This window comes from Talaromyces stipitatus, genomic scaffold, assembly GCF_000003125.1.
Source record: "Talaromyces stipitatus ATCC 10500 scf_1105507295549 genomic scaffold, whole genome shotgun sequence".
NCBI classification, from domain to species: Eukaryota; Fungi; Ascomycota; class Eurotiomycetes; order Eurotiales; family Trichocomaceae; genus Talaromyces; species Talaromyces stipitatus.
This window is the reverse complement of record NW_002990117.1, coordinates 2,710,817-2,726,843: the sequence shown is the minus strand read 5'-3', so window position 1 is coordinate 2,726,843 and position 16,027 is coordinate 2,710,817. Positions and strand designations below refer to the sequence as shown.

Here is a 16,027-nt window from a genome sequence, read left to right as displayed (position 1 = left end):
CAACATGCCACGCTCTCGGTTTTCAACCAAGCCAGCCCACGCAGCTCAACATCACCCAACAGCGACAATCATCTCTAGGAGGAGAATAGAACAGCTGTCTTTCTGCTGACTCTATTGATGGCTTACTCAGACGCTCTGTTTCCCGATCATGGCTTTCGGTGACAATTTCTGGTCAGCATACAAAGACTTGTACGAGAGCAAAATACCAACAAAAAAAAAAAAGCAAAGAATTGATGACTGTACTCGAACAGATGGGAACATCCGGTGTGAGTTTGTGGTACGAGATGCACAATTTGACAACCATAGACTCGGATCAACCAGTTCACATGACCATCGTTGAACTTTAAGTCTTTAACGCAATGTGGTCAGGCAAGGGGTGAAGGAGTCTTGAGGGTACCTTAATTTGGATGGAAATGCTCTCGGTAAAACCGGCCGGATATAAGGTCACGTGATAATCGTGAACTCGGATTCTTTTCAACCTCAATAACATTCTCGACGCTCGACATGTCCTTTCTCTCTGCAATTCGCAGATGGATATGCTTTTATTATCAAAATGACCTGCGTACCTTGCCGCACCAGGAAGAAAAAGTGTGACAAGGGAATTCCAGGTTGCGGGCGGTGTTTAAGGTAGTGTGCGCTGCTTGAAATAAGCTCCAGATGTCTGATCTATCATAGAATCGGTATCAATTGTCGGTACGACAAGCCATTGGCCAGTACCGAAGATGGGAATAGGTTTGGAGGCGAAGTACTACCATGTGCTCCTCTCAACATCCCACGCTATGAGTCTCCGCGGATTCTCGAATATACATCTAATCTGAGACTATCAACGTGGACGGATTTTATTGAAGCTCATTTGACCAATGTTACACTGGCAACGTTGACGTCCAGAGGTCGAGGTTTACGCTCGGCATGTCTACCCTACTTAGAGACGCTGAATGAATGGCTTCCAGTGGTTCTACCCGGTGAAGTGGATGATAGTATCTCAAGTATACTATCTTCCCAAGATAGCGAATCGTCTCTGTTACTCTATTCCTGCTATCTACTTTCTCAAATATGCGGTAATGAACCCCTTTCGAACGTGGACGAACTCTACTTCAGATGCAAGGGTTTCTTTACTCTTCTCGTCTCACAACGAAGAAACAGTGAAAAGCTAGTGCAAATAGGGTTACTTCTGTCGCTTTATGAGTACCTACAGGCCATGATAGATGTTGCGTTGACGACTATTGCCTCTTCGACTTTACTCGCTGATCATATCGGGCTTTTCCTGGAACGAGATGGCGGTGGTCACAGCACAAGGCTGACAAGCTCAAAACGGATTTGGTGGAGTCTCTTTATTCTTGAGAGGTGAACTCTTAACCCAGTCCGTCTTGGGTGCTTGACTGATCTTTTTTCAGAGTCATCATGGCGGCAGCCATAGACAACCCGGTTAGATGCGGTGCATTTACTTGTCCGGCACCTCCAGTACCACCATTTCCGGTTACAAAGGAGCAACGGGCCGACCCATTTCTCTCTGAAAGTCATACGCTGATTCCTGGAAATCTATATTTGCACATTATTGACGACCATACCGCCGAGGACGATTTGCAACTGGAATATTTCACTCGACTTGTTCAAGCATGTTACCTGTTGGAACTAGCCCTTTTGGATCGCTGGGCACATCCTCTTCAACCTTCCAGTTCTGACCATTGCATTGACCTGGATCGGAAATTGACAACATTTGCATCAGCGGTGCTTCAAGAAGGGGAGGCTGGACGTGGAAAGAATTGTTCTTCTCTTGCCATTTGCGTCAAGTAAGTGCAGGATGGTAGAAATAATTGATCAATGTCTCAGCTCTGACTGGCTAGTGCTATGATCATTCTTCATGAAGAGAGACCGATTGACGTTTGTCCGGCTCTGACAGTGGCTATTCAGATGGTACTGGACCGTATCAAGCAGTTCCCAACATGGCATTATCATTATGCAGCAATAATTCCCATCTGGTCCCATCACTGCTTCTACCTTGGTGCCCTTTCTTGTCTGCGATATACTGAACGATCCGACCGACTATTTAACATGGATATTGTCGAATCGGTCCTTCATTACCTGAAAGTTTATTCTAACCGCTGGAAATTATCCGGTAGGTTCATCTTCTGTGGTTGAATTCCCAAACTGTTCCCTAACATTCAAATTTATAGTGCAGTTCTATAATTATCTGTACCAGATGGCTTCAAATGTAAGTGCATATATTCCTTGGTAAACAACTATCTTTCCCATGATAATTTCGTAGACGAAAGTCTACTTTGCAACAAATTCCAATACTTCCTTGAATCCTTGAAAAATCTCCTGTTTTTTACCCTCCCAAAACTTCATCGTCTCAACAGACAACTTTCCTTGCATAGCTTCGATCAACGCCTGGCTTGAATTATTCTTCGTGGGATCTCGACCAGGAAATTCAAGTCTAGGCGCGAATGAAGACACTTTCATCTTGAACCCATTCTCGAGAATCACACGAAGTCCCTCGCTGGCAGAGGTACCCCCCATGATGCCATATGTCACAATCATCGCTGGCTTTCCGGTCCAGGCATGATACAAGAAGTCCAACGCATTCTTAAGGGAGCCCGGAATGGCCGCATGATATTCTGGTGAAATAATGATATATGCATCGTACTTTGCAATTTCATGATTCCAGTTTCGCGCAGATTGACTAGTGAATTTTGATAGGTCGTTGATCAGCGCGGGATGGACGGACTCGTTGAAAGCGGGTAGATCGAACGTCTGGATATCGACTGTTAATATTGAGAATTGTGGGCTCGAAGTCCCGCTCGATTCGAGGATTGTCTTGACCCAATTGCCAACAAGAGGGCTGATACGATTGGGTCTAGTAGAACCGAGGATAAGAGCAATTTGAAGAGGACTCATTTTGTTCGACAGAATTGGTTGATACTGAAGTAGATTGCGTAGTAGATGGAGTAGACTTGATCTCTGGACGTTCTGTTCCTGCTATTTATGCAGTTGGGAGAGACATGGTACCAGATACTAGCCCATGTTTGGTAAATGCAGGGTCGGCTGCAGGGTCGGCTGCGCAGTCGGATGGGGCTTTTCTCATGGAGATATCTCAAGTGCTCGAACCTTGGAACTCAAAGTATCCTTACCACCTGGGCAGGCTTTATATCCGTCCATAAACAGTACCTGATTCTTGTCCGATGCGCTGTCTATATAATGACCTGTTTTCCTGCTCTCTTTCCATACTGCTTACACATCCCTCTCTACATCTCTCATCTTCCTCAATTATAGACAACATGGTAGTCATATACACCTCCACCACTGTTCCTATCAACACCCCCAAGGATGACAGCGTTCGTTTAACATCCGCCGAATTCTGGAAAGTCCTAGAACACAAATGTCGCAATCCAGTCTCATTCGTCAAAGCCATCACCAGCTCTCGCGTCGTCCGGGAGGATCATGACCAGCAAACGAAACAAGTCACCGGTCTCACTAGGATGGTCACCATCGACGGAGTGGAGGGGGAGATTGAAGAAGTTGCGATCCTCAAAAGACCTGTTATGGTTTGTCTGTTCTATGTTTTTGGAGTTTGGGGTTTGGAGTTTGGGTTAGGGCTTACGGAGGACTTTTACAGATCGCTTTCACGATCCCGTCGACTGGGACTTCTATTACAAATATTCTCTCACAAGGCGTTGAAGAGGGAGAGATGTATATGGTATCGACTTATGAGTGGCACCATCCTGAAGTAGAAGATGGTAGTGAGGAGCATAAGAAGCTTATGGACCTTTACTGGCGGTTGAGTAGTGAGACGGTCAAGCACACAGTGGCCGTAGCTAGGCAGATGAAGAGTGAAGGAAAGTTGACAATATGAGCCTTTAGAGTGGGTATTGTCAGAAAAGGAAAAAAGAACTATGTGACCAAGAAAGTTGCCATACTGTAAATTCTCTGTATACGAAGTATAAGCTCTTTGTCCTTCAGCTTTCTTAGACTTACGAGTGTATTACTCAGACGGCATTGAGTCCAACGCGAATTCCAGCTTCAGGATTCTTATACAGGCGTTTTCGTAATCTTACTCGTATCCAACTCGACAATAGGCATTCCCAGATCTCTGTTCCCAGGATTTGTCGGATCAAAATCAAAGCGATCAGGAATCCTCAATCCCTCACGGTGATACCCCTGAACTCGATACATCCAAACGCTCGTTCCATCCCTCCACAACCAGAGATCCTCGGTATCATTCTGCCACTGTTCCAAGGCAGCTCGCATCTCCAACAACTTTCCTCGGTGTACTGGGTCATCTACCAGGTTGTGAACTTCCAAGGGATCGGTTTCCAAATCATAAAGCTCTTCCGGTGGTCGGAAGATATAGTCGTTGAGTTTGCGTTGGCCAATCATGGAGGGCTTGCCTGATGAAGGGTCACAGTCATTGCGCATCCCTTCGAACGAGAGAGGAGTACAGGTCCATTGCGAATGGGAATTCTAACCGCCAACAGACATTGCGATGGTACTTGTACCAACGATCACGCATGTAGCGTGTTGGCCAGTAGTTTGTGACTTCATGGAAAGTATGTGATCCGAAGACACAAGACCAAGTTTCGTCCACCTCGGTATGGTCGACAATGGATAAGAATGAGCGGCCTCGTCGGGGACCCCAGAAGCCCTTTCCAGGTTGCCGTCCAGGGTGACCAGCCCAATCGAGGAAAGTTGGCAGTACGTCTGTCCAACTAATCATATTCGGATTCGCGATGCCAGTTGTACGGCCGGGCACGCGCATCAAAAACGGTAAATGGACGCCAGAGTCATATAATGTCGTTTTTGAATTGATGAACGGCGGTCCGTTATCACTCATAAACACAAGCATTGTACTATCTTCAAGCCCTAGCTCCTTGACATACTGTAATATCATCCCCACTCCTTGATCTAGCCTCCAAATAGATCGGTAATATTCGCAGAATTCCTGTCGGACTTCCAGCAAGTCACTGAGCCATCTAGGGACAACCACATCTTCTAGCGAGAACGTACGGTCTTTCAACCGGGGATCATAATTGCCCTCGACATTACCAAACCCGCCGCGATGAGGGACATGTCGATGAGGATCAATATATCCAACAGTCAGGAAAAAAGGATTATCTTCCGCAATTGCATCCGACATGAATTCACGGGCTTTGTCCGCGATATGTGCAACGTTGCGAGAGTCCGATTCATAACGAACTTGCCAGGAGTATTGACTATCCGGGCCAACATGAACTTTGCTCAGGATACCGGTCTTGTGTCCAATATTGTTGAAGATGTGTGGTGCAGTTTCGATATCAGGATGGGTTTTGAATCCGTTTTTGTCGTGGTTCAGGCCATAACTGCCGTTGTTATGGGTATGTAGCCCTGTGTAGATTGTGGTTTTACTGCCACTACAGGACGCTGTTGATGCAAATGCGAGATCAAATCTGGAGCCAGATGCAGCCAGAGCATCTAGATGAGGAGTCTTGATAGATTTGCTGCCGTAGCAACTCATCATTTCGCGGCCGAGGTCATCTGCGATTAATAAGATGATGTTCTTGTGGGCCGACATGGTTTTTTTGTGATGAACAGGAATACCATTTGCGTTCTGTTGTGGCAAGAAACACCTCGATGCCATTGAGATAATGTTCGATTTTTGTTGCAGTTGCAGAAATGGGTAGAAATCACGGCGTCTGCCCGATATAAAAAGCTTCGGCTCCTTTCCCTGACGAGATCGATCCGAAGAGTCAGTTTGCCTGCCATACTATCTACCCCACTTGTATGTAATGTTGGGAATCTAGACGGTACTGAATGACCAATACATCGGACCTGGATGACCAGCCACTCAGAAGTTGTTCCTAAAGCAGTTCTGACGTTTGCTCACCTTGCACCGCTTGCAGGTCATGCAACTTTTCCTGCGGGCACCCTGGTCTATAATGTGCAACAACACGCAACATTGCTCTTAGTACTCCTGCGAAAGTTGTAGGCGTCTGCAGATTCATTGCGAATTTCCTAGCCTGACGACAAGAGACCAAGGTAAGTGAAGCAAACAAGGGGCAAGGTCGGAATCTCAAACTACTACTCTAACCTGATTCAACAGTACCACAGCTGGTCTCTCCGACAGACACCCGCACAGAAGCCGGTACTGTTGCCTTCGCCGCATCGACAGCCTGCCAGCAGTGTCGAATCAGGAAAGCGAAATGCACGGGGAGAAGGCCTCAATGCTAGCGCTGCAGTCGACTCAGTCTGCCGGCAGAGGGCGGGAAGAATGGCCACTGTGCGCCCCTCAGCATTGGAGTCAGCTTTTCTTGCCGCGTTTATTAAATGCACCGTTCAATTTCCGATTACAGGTCGGCTAGATTTCGCGCTGCTGTGCTTTGTTGCACCGATCTAGAGCATTTCTTCATCCGGAGTGTAAGGGAGGACCCTTGCAGGAGTTTGGACGCTGTCCGGTGGCTGCGCTCATTGTGAGGCGCCTTCAACAAGCCAGACTCTGATCAGTTGACAGTCACAGCAAAATAGAGACATTTTGTTCGAGATAGTCATTCATGAAGGTCTTGAGTTGACGTGTGGTTGTCAGTCAGGAAAGAGCATGACTAATCATATCAGGTGACTCATTTAACGTAATCTCGATTTATCCTCCGAAATTTCATCTTTTCTTTGCTTTCTGACTGAGTTCTTTGACTTCGCCTCTCAGTGGATCTGTTCCTGGTTCCTGGAGTCTAATATACGAGACAGGCCCAATCACTGCTACGCGGGGAATCATGCACTAAGCTGATAAGTCTGACCCTGGCTAGGCCAGTTGGTGTTGGCCAGCCCGTCGTTTCATCGCCCGTGCCCATCACGGCGGCGGTGCTTATCATTGGTTTGCCCCTGGCTAGATCTGCGGATTTTTCCTCCGTCAGCATATTAGGCCAGCTGAATTGGCATAAACGGACTGGTCCGATGTTTCATGTGAGGGGAACTAATCGATGTGTCAGTCGATTCGCCAACCGAGTCAACCACATATGGAGTCATGGGCAAAAGATAAATTCCCCTCCTCCCCCCGCGAGGCTCTTCTTCTTTTTCTTTTCGTTTGGTAAGCAAGCGAGACTTCTTCCTCCCTCACACTCCTTTTTCATTTCGTTCGGACATCATGTCTCTCATTCATTTCGTATGTATTCCTGAACTATCATGAAGAAACAAGGCTAACCAACTATTACAGATCTTGGCTGCCGGCAGCCTACCTGCACTCATTTTCGGAGCGCCAGTTCCATCCCTTCCCTCTCGCGATGTTGCCCCGGCAGCAGACATTCACTCTTTAGACAAGCGTGCCTCTTACACTGTCTTTGGTGGCAATGGACAGATCTCGGATGGTTGGCCAGCCGTCCACGACTGGGTCTCCAATTTCGATGACATGTTCAATACCAACAAAAACATCATGTTCTCCTCGTGTGGGAATCTTCAGGGCCACCCGGAGAACGATTCCGAAGAGGAGATCAACGATATTTACAATGCAATCCAGTCCGTTTCTAAGTCTAGCGGCGTTGATGCTCGTTTCATTCTCGCCATTGTCATGCAGGAGAGCAACGGCTGTGTTCGTGTACAGACTACAAACTATGGTGTCAACAATCCTGGCCTTATGCAGTCTCATAACGGCAAAGGAACATGCAATCCTGGAACTCCTATTTCTCCCTGCCCGTCTGACACAATCCTCCAAATGATCACCGATGGCACCGAGGGTACTCTGGATCAGGGTGCGAATGGCGGACCTGGTCTCAAACAGTTGATTGAACAGGCGGAGTCCAAATACCATGCCACCGACGCGACCAAGTACTATATAGCAGCACGCCTGTACAACGCAGGCTCTGTTCCTGATAATCTCAATTTGGGTGCGGCTGGGGCCACTGCATGCTACTCCTCTGATGTTGCCAACCGTCTCTTGGGATGGTCCAGCGGCGCCACTCAGTGCAACGGAAACATTATTGGATCTCTGACCGCTGCACAGGGCTCTTTCACGCCTGCGAACAATAGCGGCTCGAGTTCATCTTCACCCAGCGATACCCCCGCTCCTTCTTCTACTGCTCCTGCCACCAGCGCTACCGCTGCTCCGACCCCTACAACCACCACTACCCCTCCAGCGCCAGAGCCTACTGAGACTACACCACCTCCTCCACCGGCTCCGACACCTGCTACTCCCACGACTACAACAACTCCACCTACACCGCCCTCAGCTCCTGCATCTGCTGCTTCTCCTACTGCAACCGGTCCCGTTTACCCCGGCGCCGTTTCAAACTGTAAAAAATACGTCCTTGTCATGTCTGGTGACTACTGCCTCGAAGTCGAGGAGGACATGGGCGTTTCTGCATCTCAATTCCTGGCCTTAAATCCAGGTTTAGATGCCGCCTGTACGAATTTGTGGCTGGGCTACGAATACTGCATTTCGACTTCGACTTAGGATCTTTTTCTTCCTTTCTGTGCACATATTTTATAAACACTTTTTTTTTCTTTCATGAGAAGATGACGAGCATCATATCATGTATTCGGATTGATTTCGTGTCTGTTTATGATGTTTTGTCTATGAAGTTATCTGTCATTGGGCGTGATGCTCATTTTATGGGAGAGAAGTTTATGACTAGGCTACCATCAAATTGATACCTTACGATTGCGTTTAGATTTTGCCTTCGATTCCTAATTTGACACTGAAACACATAGTCGATACTACTCCTTCAGCCACAATGAGTAAACACGTGGTTGCATGCTCTAAGCCTCGCGGCATAGCAAACATGTCCTCCGTAGGCTGAATTCGAAACCGTACCAGTCTCACAATCGAACCTGTTCATCCATGTGCCGAAATTCGCTCAGATTTTATGCAAGGAGCTGAATTACAGAGTCACGGGATACATCCCTGCGTGGTAAACTGTATCCAAATAATTAGGGTTTGATTCATCAGCCACCAAGTTTTAGTCTCTGATACTTTTACGTACTGGTTTTGTTCAAACCAGAGAAAAAGAAAAATAGAAAGAGATGTTTTCCTCGATTTGTTCACATAAGGCTATGAATTCCCCTCGTTTCCTCTTTGGGGAGTCATCTTTCTAACCTGAGAATATCAAAGCATTCGCCTTCAGTCCTGGCAATGTTGAAGTTTCTATATGTCAACTACAAAGGCCTATTCAGTAAATTTAATACATACTGATAAGCATAGCTTTGTTTCCATGTATATCATATTGATTCATATATCTCTTTAGTCCCTCTGTAGAAGGTTTACTTGTATGTAATAAGTCGAATGCATCCATAGATATACTCAAGTCAAAGAGTCTGACGACATTTAAGCCATAACTAAAACCGAAAAGGCTCATCGATTCCAAGCAATATTGATCTACTTCATAAGTTCAATGTTCGTCGTTTCGTCTATGCGGCTCAGACAACTGAAGTCTTCCCTTATATTCCAAGATTAAACAAGACCTAGGAAAGATGAAGCATTTTGTTCCAGAGCTGCATCGATCAGTGAATATTCAAATACTGCCATGATATAGAAGATTGAGGGATCAGATCAAGTTAAAAGGTCTAGTTTCATGGCAAGAGGGGCCTCATTACGGAAAGATAGTATCAATTCTAATGATATCTTGTTTCTGTCTTGACTAACAAGATTGATATCTTGGGCTCCGGGTTGACTTAGCCCTAATCTAATGACAGAGCTAATCTTCAATACTGAACAGCCTATAAGGCATGCTGTATACAGACAAGTAACTGGTGTTATTCCTCTATTTCTATCTCTATACAAAGAACCCACCATCCACCCCCACATATATAAACGAAGACATCACTTCAACCCAAACCCCTCACTATTACAAATCGCATCCCAAAGCATCCTCTCCAACTTCTGCCTAGATCCATACCGAAACAGACCCAACTTATTAAAACATGTATGCGCAATCGGATACCTAGATGAATCTTCACCGAGACATGAGATTCGGATACTCAGACTCGCGGCACCCGTGGCGGGGATACGGTCGCTGCCTGTGACGAAGGAGAGCAGTTTTCGCTGGTTTGTGGGTGTGGACCGCGCGAGGAAGTCCCAGAACCATGATATTGTTGGTTCGGCGGGTTCGGTTTCTGTGTTGTTATTGTCGCTGTTGTAGGTGTGGTCGGTTCCTGATGGTGGGAGTGGTGGTAGGGGTTTTGGCCAGTTCTCGTATGTGGCTACTGCTCGGAGTGTAGGTACATCCAACGGCTCATCCGAACCGCGGACCATCAGTTCAATTTCTTCCGGACGAAACAGTGAAAGCGCATTCCCGCCGCAGACGGTATAAAATCCTCTTTTGAACGGCTCGAATTGTCGCTGCACAGCTGTATCAAGTAGATATTGAACATACAAATTGACGAATTCGTGGCGGTTGTCGTTTGTGACGGGTTTGTTTTCTCCGTTTAAGCAGAGAGGGACACTGATGTGTTGGCCATATTTATCAACCTCGGCTACGAAATCGTAACAAAAGGTCTCTTGGACGTCGCCGTCAAACTCCAAAAGGGCGCGTAGGCCTTTGGCTAAAGCGGGACGATACTCGGCTAGATCGTCTAATGATGAGGTATGCGGCTGTCTTTGCGCAGATGCCGGCATATTTGTAGACGGTGCTGCGGCGAGAAGCTTTTTGAATGCAAAGGGTGGTAACGCAACATCAAGAATGGTAGAGTTGTAGATTGCAAGGCCCAGAAGAACTCCCACTAAAAAGAACTGCTCCGAAGACTCAAAGCAGTACGGGTTGAAGTAGCAAAACTGGGAGTCGTCATCATAAACAAAAAGTCCTAGCCACGTTAGCCCACTAGTTCTCTCCAATAACACATGGATGGATAAATACCATGATTAGGATCAAAAACCTCCCGGACAAGCAGTAAAAACCACTCCTTCCTCAGACCTCCTGCATCCACTCCTTCCTCACCAATAAACTCAATACGCAGACTCTTCTTGATATCCTCCGACCCGGCTCCAACCACTTCACTAACCCCCCTCAGACTATCCTCCACAAGACAGTCTCGCCGAACCTTCAGGTTCAAATACTGACTGACATCCTTACGATTGAGAATGCTGTCCAAAAAGGCCTCCCGGGCCTTAATATTCATTTGACGACGAGCATCGTGCTCCAGAATCCGGCTCTTAGCAGCGATGCTCAAGAAGAAAGGATATTGACAAAACGAAAACCTAGCAGTTCGAGCCTCCCACGCTTCAAAATCCGAGACAAGGTCTGAAAAATCCAATAATGTGTTATAAAAAGTACTTAAAGGGATCATGGTGGAACCACTTTGTCTATGCTGAGAGATGAGAGGAGCTGTAGCGGCGTTGTAGTCTTGAGGCAGGAGAGCGTCACGTTTGTGTATTGAGTGTGGAACATGATTGTTTGCTGCGAATAGTAGTGCCATTACCCGAGCAGCAGCTCGGATTTGCCAATCTTCAGTGTTGTATATCATCCGTCGACGACCATTATCCTCGTTCGCCTGGTTTGAAGAGCGCGAATCATGTAGTACTGCATGCCAATGAGCAGGGGAGCTCTCGATACCTGCTGGAATATTCGGAACCAATTCATTAATAGCTTGTGCTGATTCGCTTCGTTGATGGCCAGGTTGTCTGCTCAGCCGATACGTGACAAATCGACCGACAAGACCTACCAACATCTCAAACTGATGTTTAGAGAAGCGCGAGAACCATCCAACCAAATAGTGATGACAGTCGTTTGGCAGATTTCCGAGAAGGCCTAGAATCCTCTTTATAATACCAGAATGATGGCCAAGACTTCCGGATTGCGACCTACTCGAAGGTGGCCCTGTTTTTCGTTCACTAGATCCATATCGTCTGCTAAAGTTGGGTATCGACCTTTGGCTGCCTGCAACAGCGTCCGGCGAAAGAAAGTCCACTCCAGTTGGCGCGCTATTGCTTGTGTATACAAGTAAAGGATTGGCAAGTAATATGAGCAGGAACCTGGCCGATTCCGGTCGGCGCAGCGGTCGTCGAGGACGCTTCAGTAAAATCTCCGTAGCTTTCATCAAGGTCTTTTGAGCATGCACTCGCGCCTCGGCGATTTCTCTGTCGATCAAACCGATGTCCACCGCTGAATTTGGCTTTGCTTCACCTTCATGACCATGCTCCTGCTCTGCTGAGACTAACTTGTTCCACACCTCCCTCCAGTTTTCCCCAACATGCACCACAAGCTGATACCATTCAGCTACACCTTCCCAGTCAATCCTCGGCGACTTCGTCGTCACCACAGACCTTGACCGAAGAGGCGACTTTTCTCGCTTTTTGGGACCTGCAACCTTAATATCCTGACGACGCGGCCGGCCGCCCATCCACCAAGACGAGTTCTCTGCCAAATCGCCCAAAAGCAGCATCTTGGGGTCGATCTCTGGAAACATGACTGTCTCTGATGTCGGTGACTTCGGAGGTGGTGTATTCTCATGCTGTTGAACAGGTTGTCTCGGTTGTTCGATGCCTGCATTAGACATGGAACGGAGCGCACTAGCAGTCATAAAAGAATTGTTAAGACAGTCGCAACCCGTAAATGATCTAATTATATATTCCTCTAAAAGCCGGAAAATCGACGGCCGGCTGCCCTCGGAGCGTCCTCTGGAATCAGGTCTTCTTGTATTCAGGCGCAAAGGTGAACTTTCCCTGCCTTGTGCAGAGTGACCTCTTCTCCGTGACATGGGCGGTGTATCTGAGCTCGAGCGAACGCGCATGGTGCGTCCATCGGGTCGTTCCATGTATCCTGCACCATTAGAGGGGGGTGAGAGAAATCTAGTGTCCGTAAAACCCGTTGGGATCTCCGAGCGTGCAGAGCGTTTTTCATCCGTCTGTGTGCTCGGTCTTCTATTGCTGTTTTCTCGATATCGCTGCTCCGGCCGCACAAATTTCGCATCCTGGTTGCCGCACAAACGACTTGAAAGAAACCTGACCAGACAATTCTCGATAATACGCTTTGTTTCGTTGATTGATATAGGAGCTATTGAAACAGTAAGAACACGGACAAATACTTTATCCTAGAATTAAAATTTCACATACCAGGTGGTGGATGTTCAGGTGAACCATCCTTCGGTGGCGGAGGCGGGGGATGATCATCGTCTTCCACATGGTTGTAATGATCCCTTGTCTTTGTAGCCGGGCGTGGCTCGAGATCATTAACCGTCAAACAGATGGTGCACCTAAAGACTTGAACATGGCGCGGCCAACGACAAGTGGAATTGCATGTCATGCATTTTCCCGTGGCCATATCATCGCTTGTACTTCGCAAATGGTCCGCTCGAACCGTAGCATTGTAGTCATCATAATCATCGTCGTCATCATCGTCAAAATCCAAATCAAGACCAAAGTCCCGTTTTGTCAGTTTCTTTTCAGGCTTCCGAAGACCATGTGGATTCATTAACGAAGAAGGGAACGGTTGACTGCTCGAACGGGCGTGGGATCGACGTTGATTCCGGAATATCGATGTCGACGACGTCGTAGGCAAGAGGACGGGGACATTGTAGTCTACGGTATTGAATGCAGCTCGATCTACATCATTCGGATTGCGATGGAAGGATGGCGGCGGCTGTGGCAGAGGCGATGCATGAACCGAATTGGAATGTGAGCTCGGAGACGATGTGCTCGGAAGGATTCGAGAGGGCCACGGCGGCATGTGGACGATGCATATATCTGCGATGTTGATATCCTTGACGATGTCTATCTCTTCCTTCGTACGTCTTTTGCTCGTTCTTGTTTCCTTGTCGATACTAGCTCAGAGTTATCATATATATACTCGATAGATCGTATTAGCCTAGTCAAGCTTGATGTTGTGATCGTGCGAGCAAGAATGCCGCATGCAGACAAATGAAGCCAAACAAGGTGCAGAGGTAGTTTCGGAACAACAGCGAGGGACCACACCCACTTTAATCGATTTGATGGCTTCTGTACGAGGCTGATATGTATAAAGCTGCTGTAATTCAATCGATACAGTATATGTACGAAGAAACGAGATGGGTGTATCGAACAAGGGCGTCCAGGTAAGAATACAAAAGACGAAACTATGTTAACCAGGAGGGTCCGGCCCAGGATAAGAGACAGTCAACAGCGAGCACATCGAAGTGAAACATTCCAAGTGCCACTTAACAGTACCAATAGGATAAACGCATAACAGAATAAAAAAGAAAAAGAAATCCTGATTTCGAAAAGAACTAAGAGATGTGTATGTACCCCGAAGAAGGTTGTATGAGACAACATGTAGTTAGCCGGGCTTGTGGTGGGTCTTCGGTCTTTGTCAGAGTCAAGGAACTTTACGTACGACAGCTTTAAAGTAAGACATGTTCATACTGTGCCAGTAGGAGAGATCTCTAACACTTAGCGCGAGTCTCTAGGTCTAGAAGAATCATCTTAGAGGGCAGACGTGATATTATCAATTGACGTTAATTTATTTTCAGTCGTCACACTTTGAAGATCAAGACACAAGACGACTCCTGTCGTAACAAAAACCAATCATAACACGCTGAAACCCTGAGTAATAGTAATAGTAGAATAAATCATAATTGAAAATGAATTTTTGTTGTCACTATGATAGTCTCCCAGAGACATCTCGACACATAAGCAGTAGTGCAAGAGAATAACCAGGTAATACCACAGTTCCATCGTCCACCACCCAATTTTAATTGCCTCACGTCTAGCGGTAGCGCCAGTAGCTCTGGGTGTTGTGGCGCAACCAGGTCTTTCTTCGGCCGGCGTTGGTCTTGGTGTAGCCGTGACCTTTGTTGATACCACGGGACTTTTTGCCGGTGGCAGTAAGACCACGAGCTTCGCGGTGCTATAAAAGTATTCACTGTTAGTCTCTGATCATTCTGCAAACTTATTCTGGTGGTGACTAACCTTGTGGACAGGCTTGACGATCCAGTTGATGCGGGGATCGCGGCGGATGGCCTTGTGCTGGGGGTCAACCAAGATGACTTCGTAGTACTTGTAGGTCGAGTCCTGGTTGATCCAGTAGGAGTTCAAGACACGCAAGTTGGCGGCATGACGACCAACACGCTCCTCAGCGGTAGACTTGAGAGAGCGCTGGTACTTGAGCTGGTTGATACCCTGGTTGGTGGGCTTGCCTATATATCCAGTTAGCCTTCTTCATCCGTTCTCCGACTTGCCGAGAGATCAAAGCATACCATAGGTGGCACCCTTAGGAGCAGGTCGCTTGCGTCCACCACGGCGAACACGGACACGGTAGATAACGTATCCCTGCTTGGCCTTGTATCCGAGACGACGAGCCTTGTCAGGGCGCGATGGGCGGGAAGCACGGTGGATCACATTAAGTTGACGGAGCTATATTAATGCACTCTCAGCAAAGTTCAACGAGTGTATAGCAAGACACAAAAAGGCAAGCAACTAAAACAATGCCTGCTGCTTCAATTTTGATGTGCCACACATCCACCTGGACCGGAGCGGAAATTTTGGTTCTCGTTTCTTGAAAAGAAAGAGGAATTGGAAATCTTCAGACTGCCTAATACTCCATGAGATGAGAATCAATGGGGTATCATTCCGTGAATCATTCGAAAATAGGCAAAGCATTTTCCTAGACCGTAGTCATGTTGTTCCTTTGATCTCCAATATTCCCGGCAGGTTTCCGATAAAGCAATCTCAAATAGAAAGAGCAAAAGAAAATCAAAGATCGTAGAATCTCACCTCCCAGCAACGGACACGCAACAAGAAGCGAAGGACATCGGACTGCTTCTTCTTTTGAAGCTCCTCAACGTATTTCAAGGCACCCATCTATCATACACAGCTCAGTTAGACACAAGACAATAATGCAGAATTGATTTAATTGTACTGAATCAATTTAAAGGAATAGATATTGCATACCTTGTCGGCTTGGGCTGTCGATTGTCGGCGTCGTTGTCGTGGTTTTTTCGCAGCTCAACAGGACGGAGTGGGAAAAGATTCAAAGGTCTTTCAAGATGGTCGGTCGCTGTGTGTGGGACGCTAATAATTTTAGGCGAGGGTGTGCGGATTATGACCAATCATAAGAGCTTAAATTAGAAAGCAGTGGGGAACATCACGTGATCTAGGACG

At 47.0% G+C, this 16,027-nt stretch overlaps 7 protein-coding genes across 9 annotated transcripts; 3 read left to right on the top strand and 4 right to left on the bottom strand.

Moving 5' to 3' along the window:
• Positions 1–374: 374 nt before the first annotated feature.
• Positions 375–3,080, top strand: TSTA_018550 (uncharacterized protein; the record flags this gene model as incomplete). Of its 3 annotated transcripts, none has more annotated exons than XM_002483975.1 (5): positions 375–627; positions 676–1,344; positions 1,395–1,790; positions 1,845–2,116; positions 2,175–3,080. In XM_002483975.1, 5 exons carry the CDS (start codon positions 554–556, stop codon positions 2,234–2,236), a joined length of 1,473 nt encoding a protein of 490 aa, XP_002484020.1. In that variant the 3' UTR covers positions 2,237–3,080. The 3 variants fall into 3 exon arrangements, with proteins under 3 accessions (XP_002484020.1, XP_002484021.1, XP_002484019.1); XM_002483974.1 differs by having other exon boundaries at positions 554–618; positions 652–1,344; positions 1,901–2,116; XM_002483976.1 differs by lacking the exon at positions 2,175–3,080 and having other exon boundaries at positions 1,395–1,862.
• Positions 2,275–3,085, bottom strand: TSTA_018540 (NAD(P)H-dependent FMN reductase LOT6, putative; the record flags this gene model as incomplete). The annotated part of the gene is made up of 2 exons (XM_002483973.1): positions 2,275–2,922; positions 3,017–3,085. 2 exons carry the CDS (start codon positions 3,083–3,085, stop codon positions 2,275–2,277), a joined length of 717 nt encoding a protein of 238 aa, XP_002484018.1.
• A 193-nt stretch (positions 3,086–3,278) lies between these two features.
• On the top strand, positions 3,279–3,853 carry TSTA_018530 (uncharacterized protein; the record flags this gene model as incomplete). The annotated part of the gene is made up of 2 exons (XM_002483972.1): positions 3,279–3,545; positions 3,617–3,853. The coding sequence occupies 2 exons, from the start codon at positions 3,279–3,281 to the stop codon at positions 3,851–3,853; spliced, it is 504 nt and encodes a 167-aa protein (XP_002484017.1).
• A 63-nt stretch (positions 3,854–3,916) lies between these two features.
• Positions 3,917–5,548, bottom strand: TSTA_018520 (mucin-desulfating sulfatase, putative; the record flags this gene model as incomplete). Its single annotated transcript, XM_002483971.1, has 2 exons — positions 3,917–4,388; positions 4,474–5,548. The coding sequence occupies 2 exons, from the start codon at positions 5,546–5,548 to the stop codon at positions 4,030–4,032; spliced, it is 1,434 nt and encodes a 477-aa protein (XP_002484016.1). The 3' UTR covers positions 3,917–4,029.
• A 1,563-nt stretch (positions 5,549–7,111) lies between these two features.
• Positions 7,112–8,413, top strand: TSTA_018510 (muramidase, putative; the record flags this gene model as incomplete). Its single annotated transcript, XM_002483970.1, has 2 exons — positions 7,112–7,129; positions 7,181–8,413. The coding sequence occupies 2 exons, from the start codon at positions 7,112–7,114 to the stop codon at positions 8,411–8,413; spliced, it is 1,251 nt and encodes a 416-aa protein (XP_002484015.1).
• A 1,365-nt stretch (positions 8,414–9,778) lies between these two features.
• TSTA_018500 (ubiquitin-protein ligase (Hul4), putative) lies at positions 9,779–13,619 on the bottom strand (the record flags this gene model as incomplete). Its single annotated transcript, XM_002483969.1, has 3 exons — positions 9,779–10,758; positions 10,812–12,947; positions 13,007–13,619. The coding sequence occupies 3 exons, from the start codon at positions 13,617–13,619 to the stop codon at positions 9,779–9,781; spliced, it is 3,729 nt and encodes a 1,242-aa protein (XP_002484014.1).
• Positions 13,620–14,350: 731 nt separating this feature from the next.
• Positions 14,351–15,873, bottom strand: TSTA_018490 (60S ribosomal protein L15). Its single transcript, XM_002483968.1, has 5 exons — positions 15,818–15,873; positions 15,641–15,727; positions 15,124–15,280; positions 14,837–15,063; positions 14,351–14,774 (listed from the first exon to the last, which is right to left on the bottom strand). Exons 2-5 carry the CDS (start codon positions 15,725–15,727, stop codon positions 14,634–14,636), a joined length of 612 nt encoding a protein of 203 aa, XP_002484013.1. The 5' UTR covers positions 15,818–15,873; the 3' UTR covers positions 14,351–14,633.
• Between the last annotated feature and the right edge of the window lie 154 nt (positions 15,874–16,027).

What these genes read in the sequence shown, in the direction of transcription:
- TSTA_018490 (XM_002483968.1), bottom strand. Translation starts at nt 15,727, where the DNA reads ATGGGTGCCTTGAAATACGTTGAGGAGCTTCAAAAGAAGAAGCAGTCC. An exon ending in TGCGTGTCCGTTGCTGGGAG is followed by an intron (nt 15,281 to 15,640) that starts GTGAGATTCTAC and finishes GCATTAATATAG; the next exon opens with CTCCGTCAACTTAATGTGAT. An exon ending in TCCTAAGGGTGCCACCTATG is followed by an intron (nt 15,064 to 15,123) that starts GTATGCTTTGAT and finishes CTGGATATATAG; the next exon opens with GCAAGCCCACCAACCAGGGT.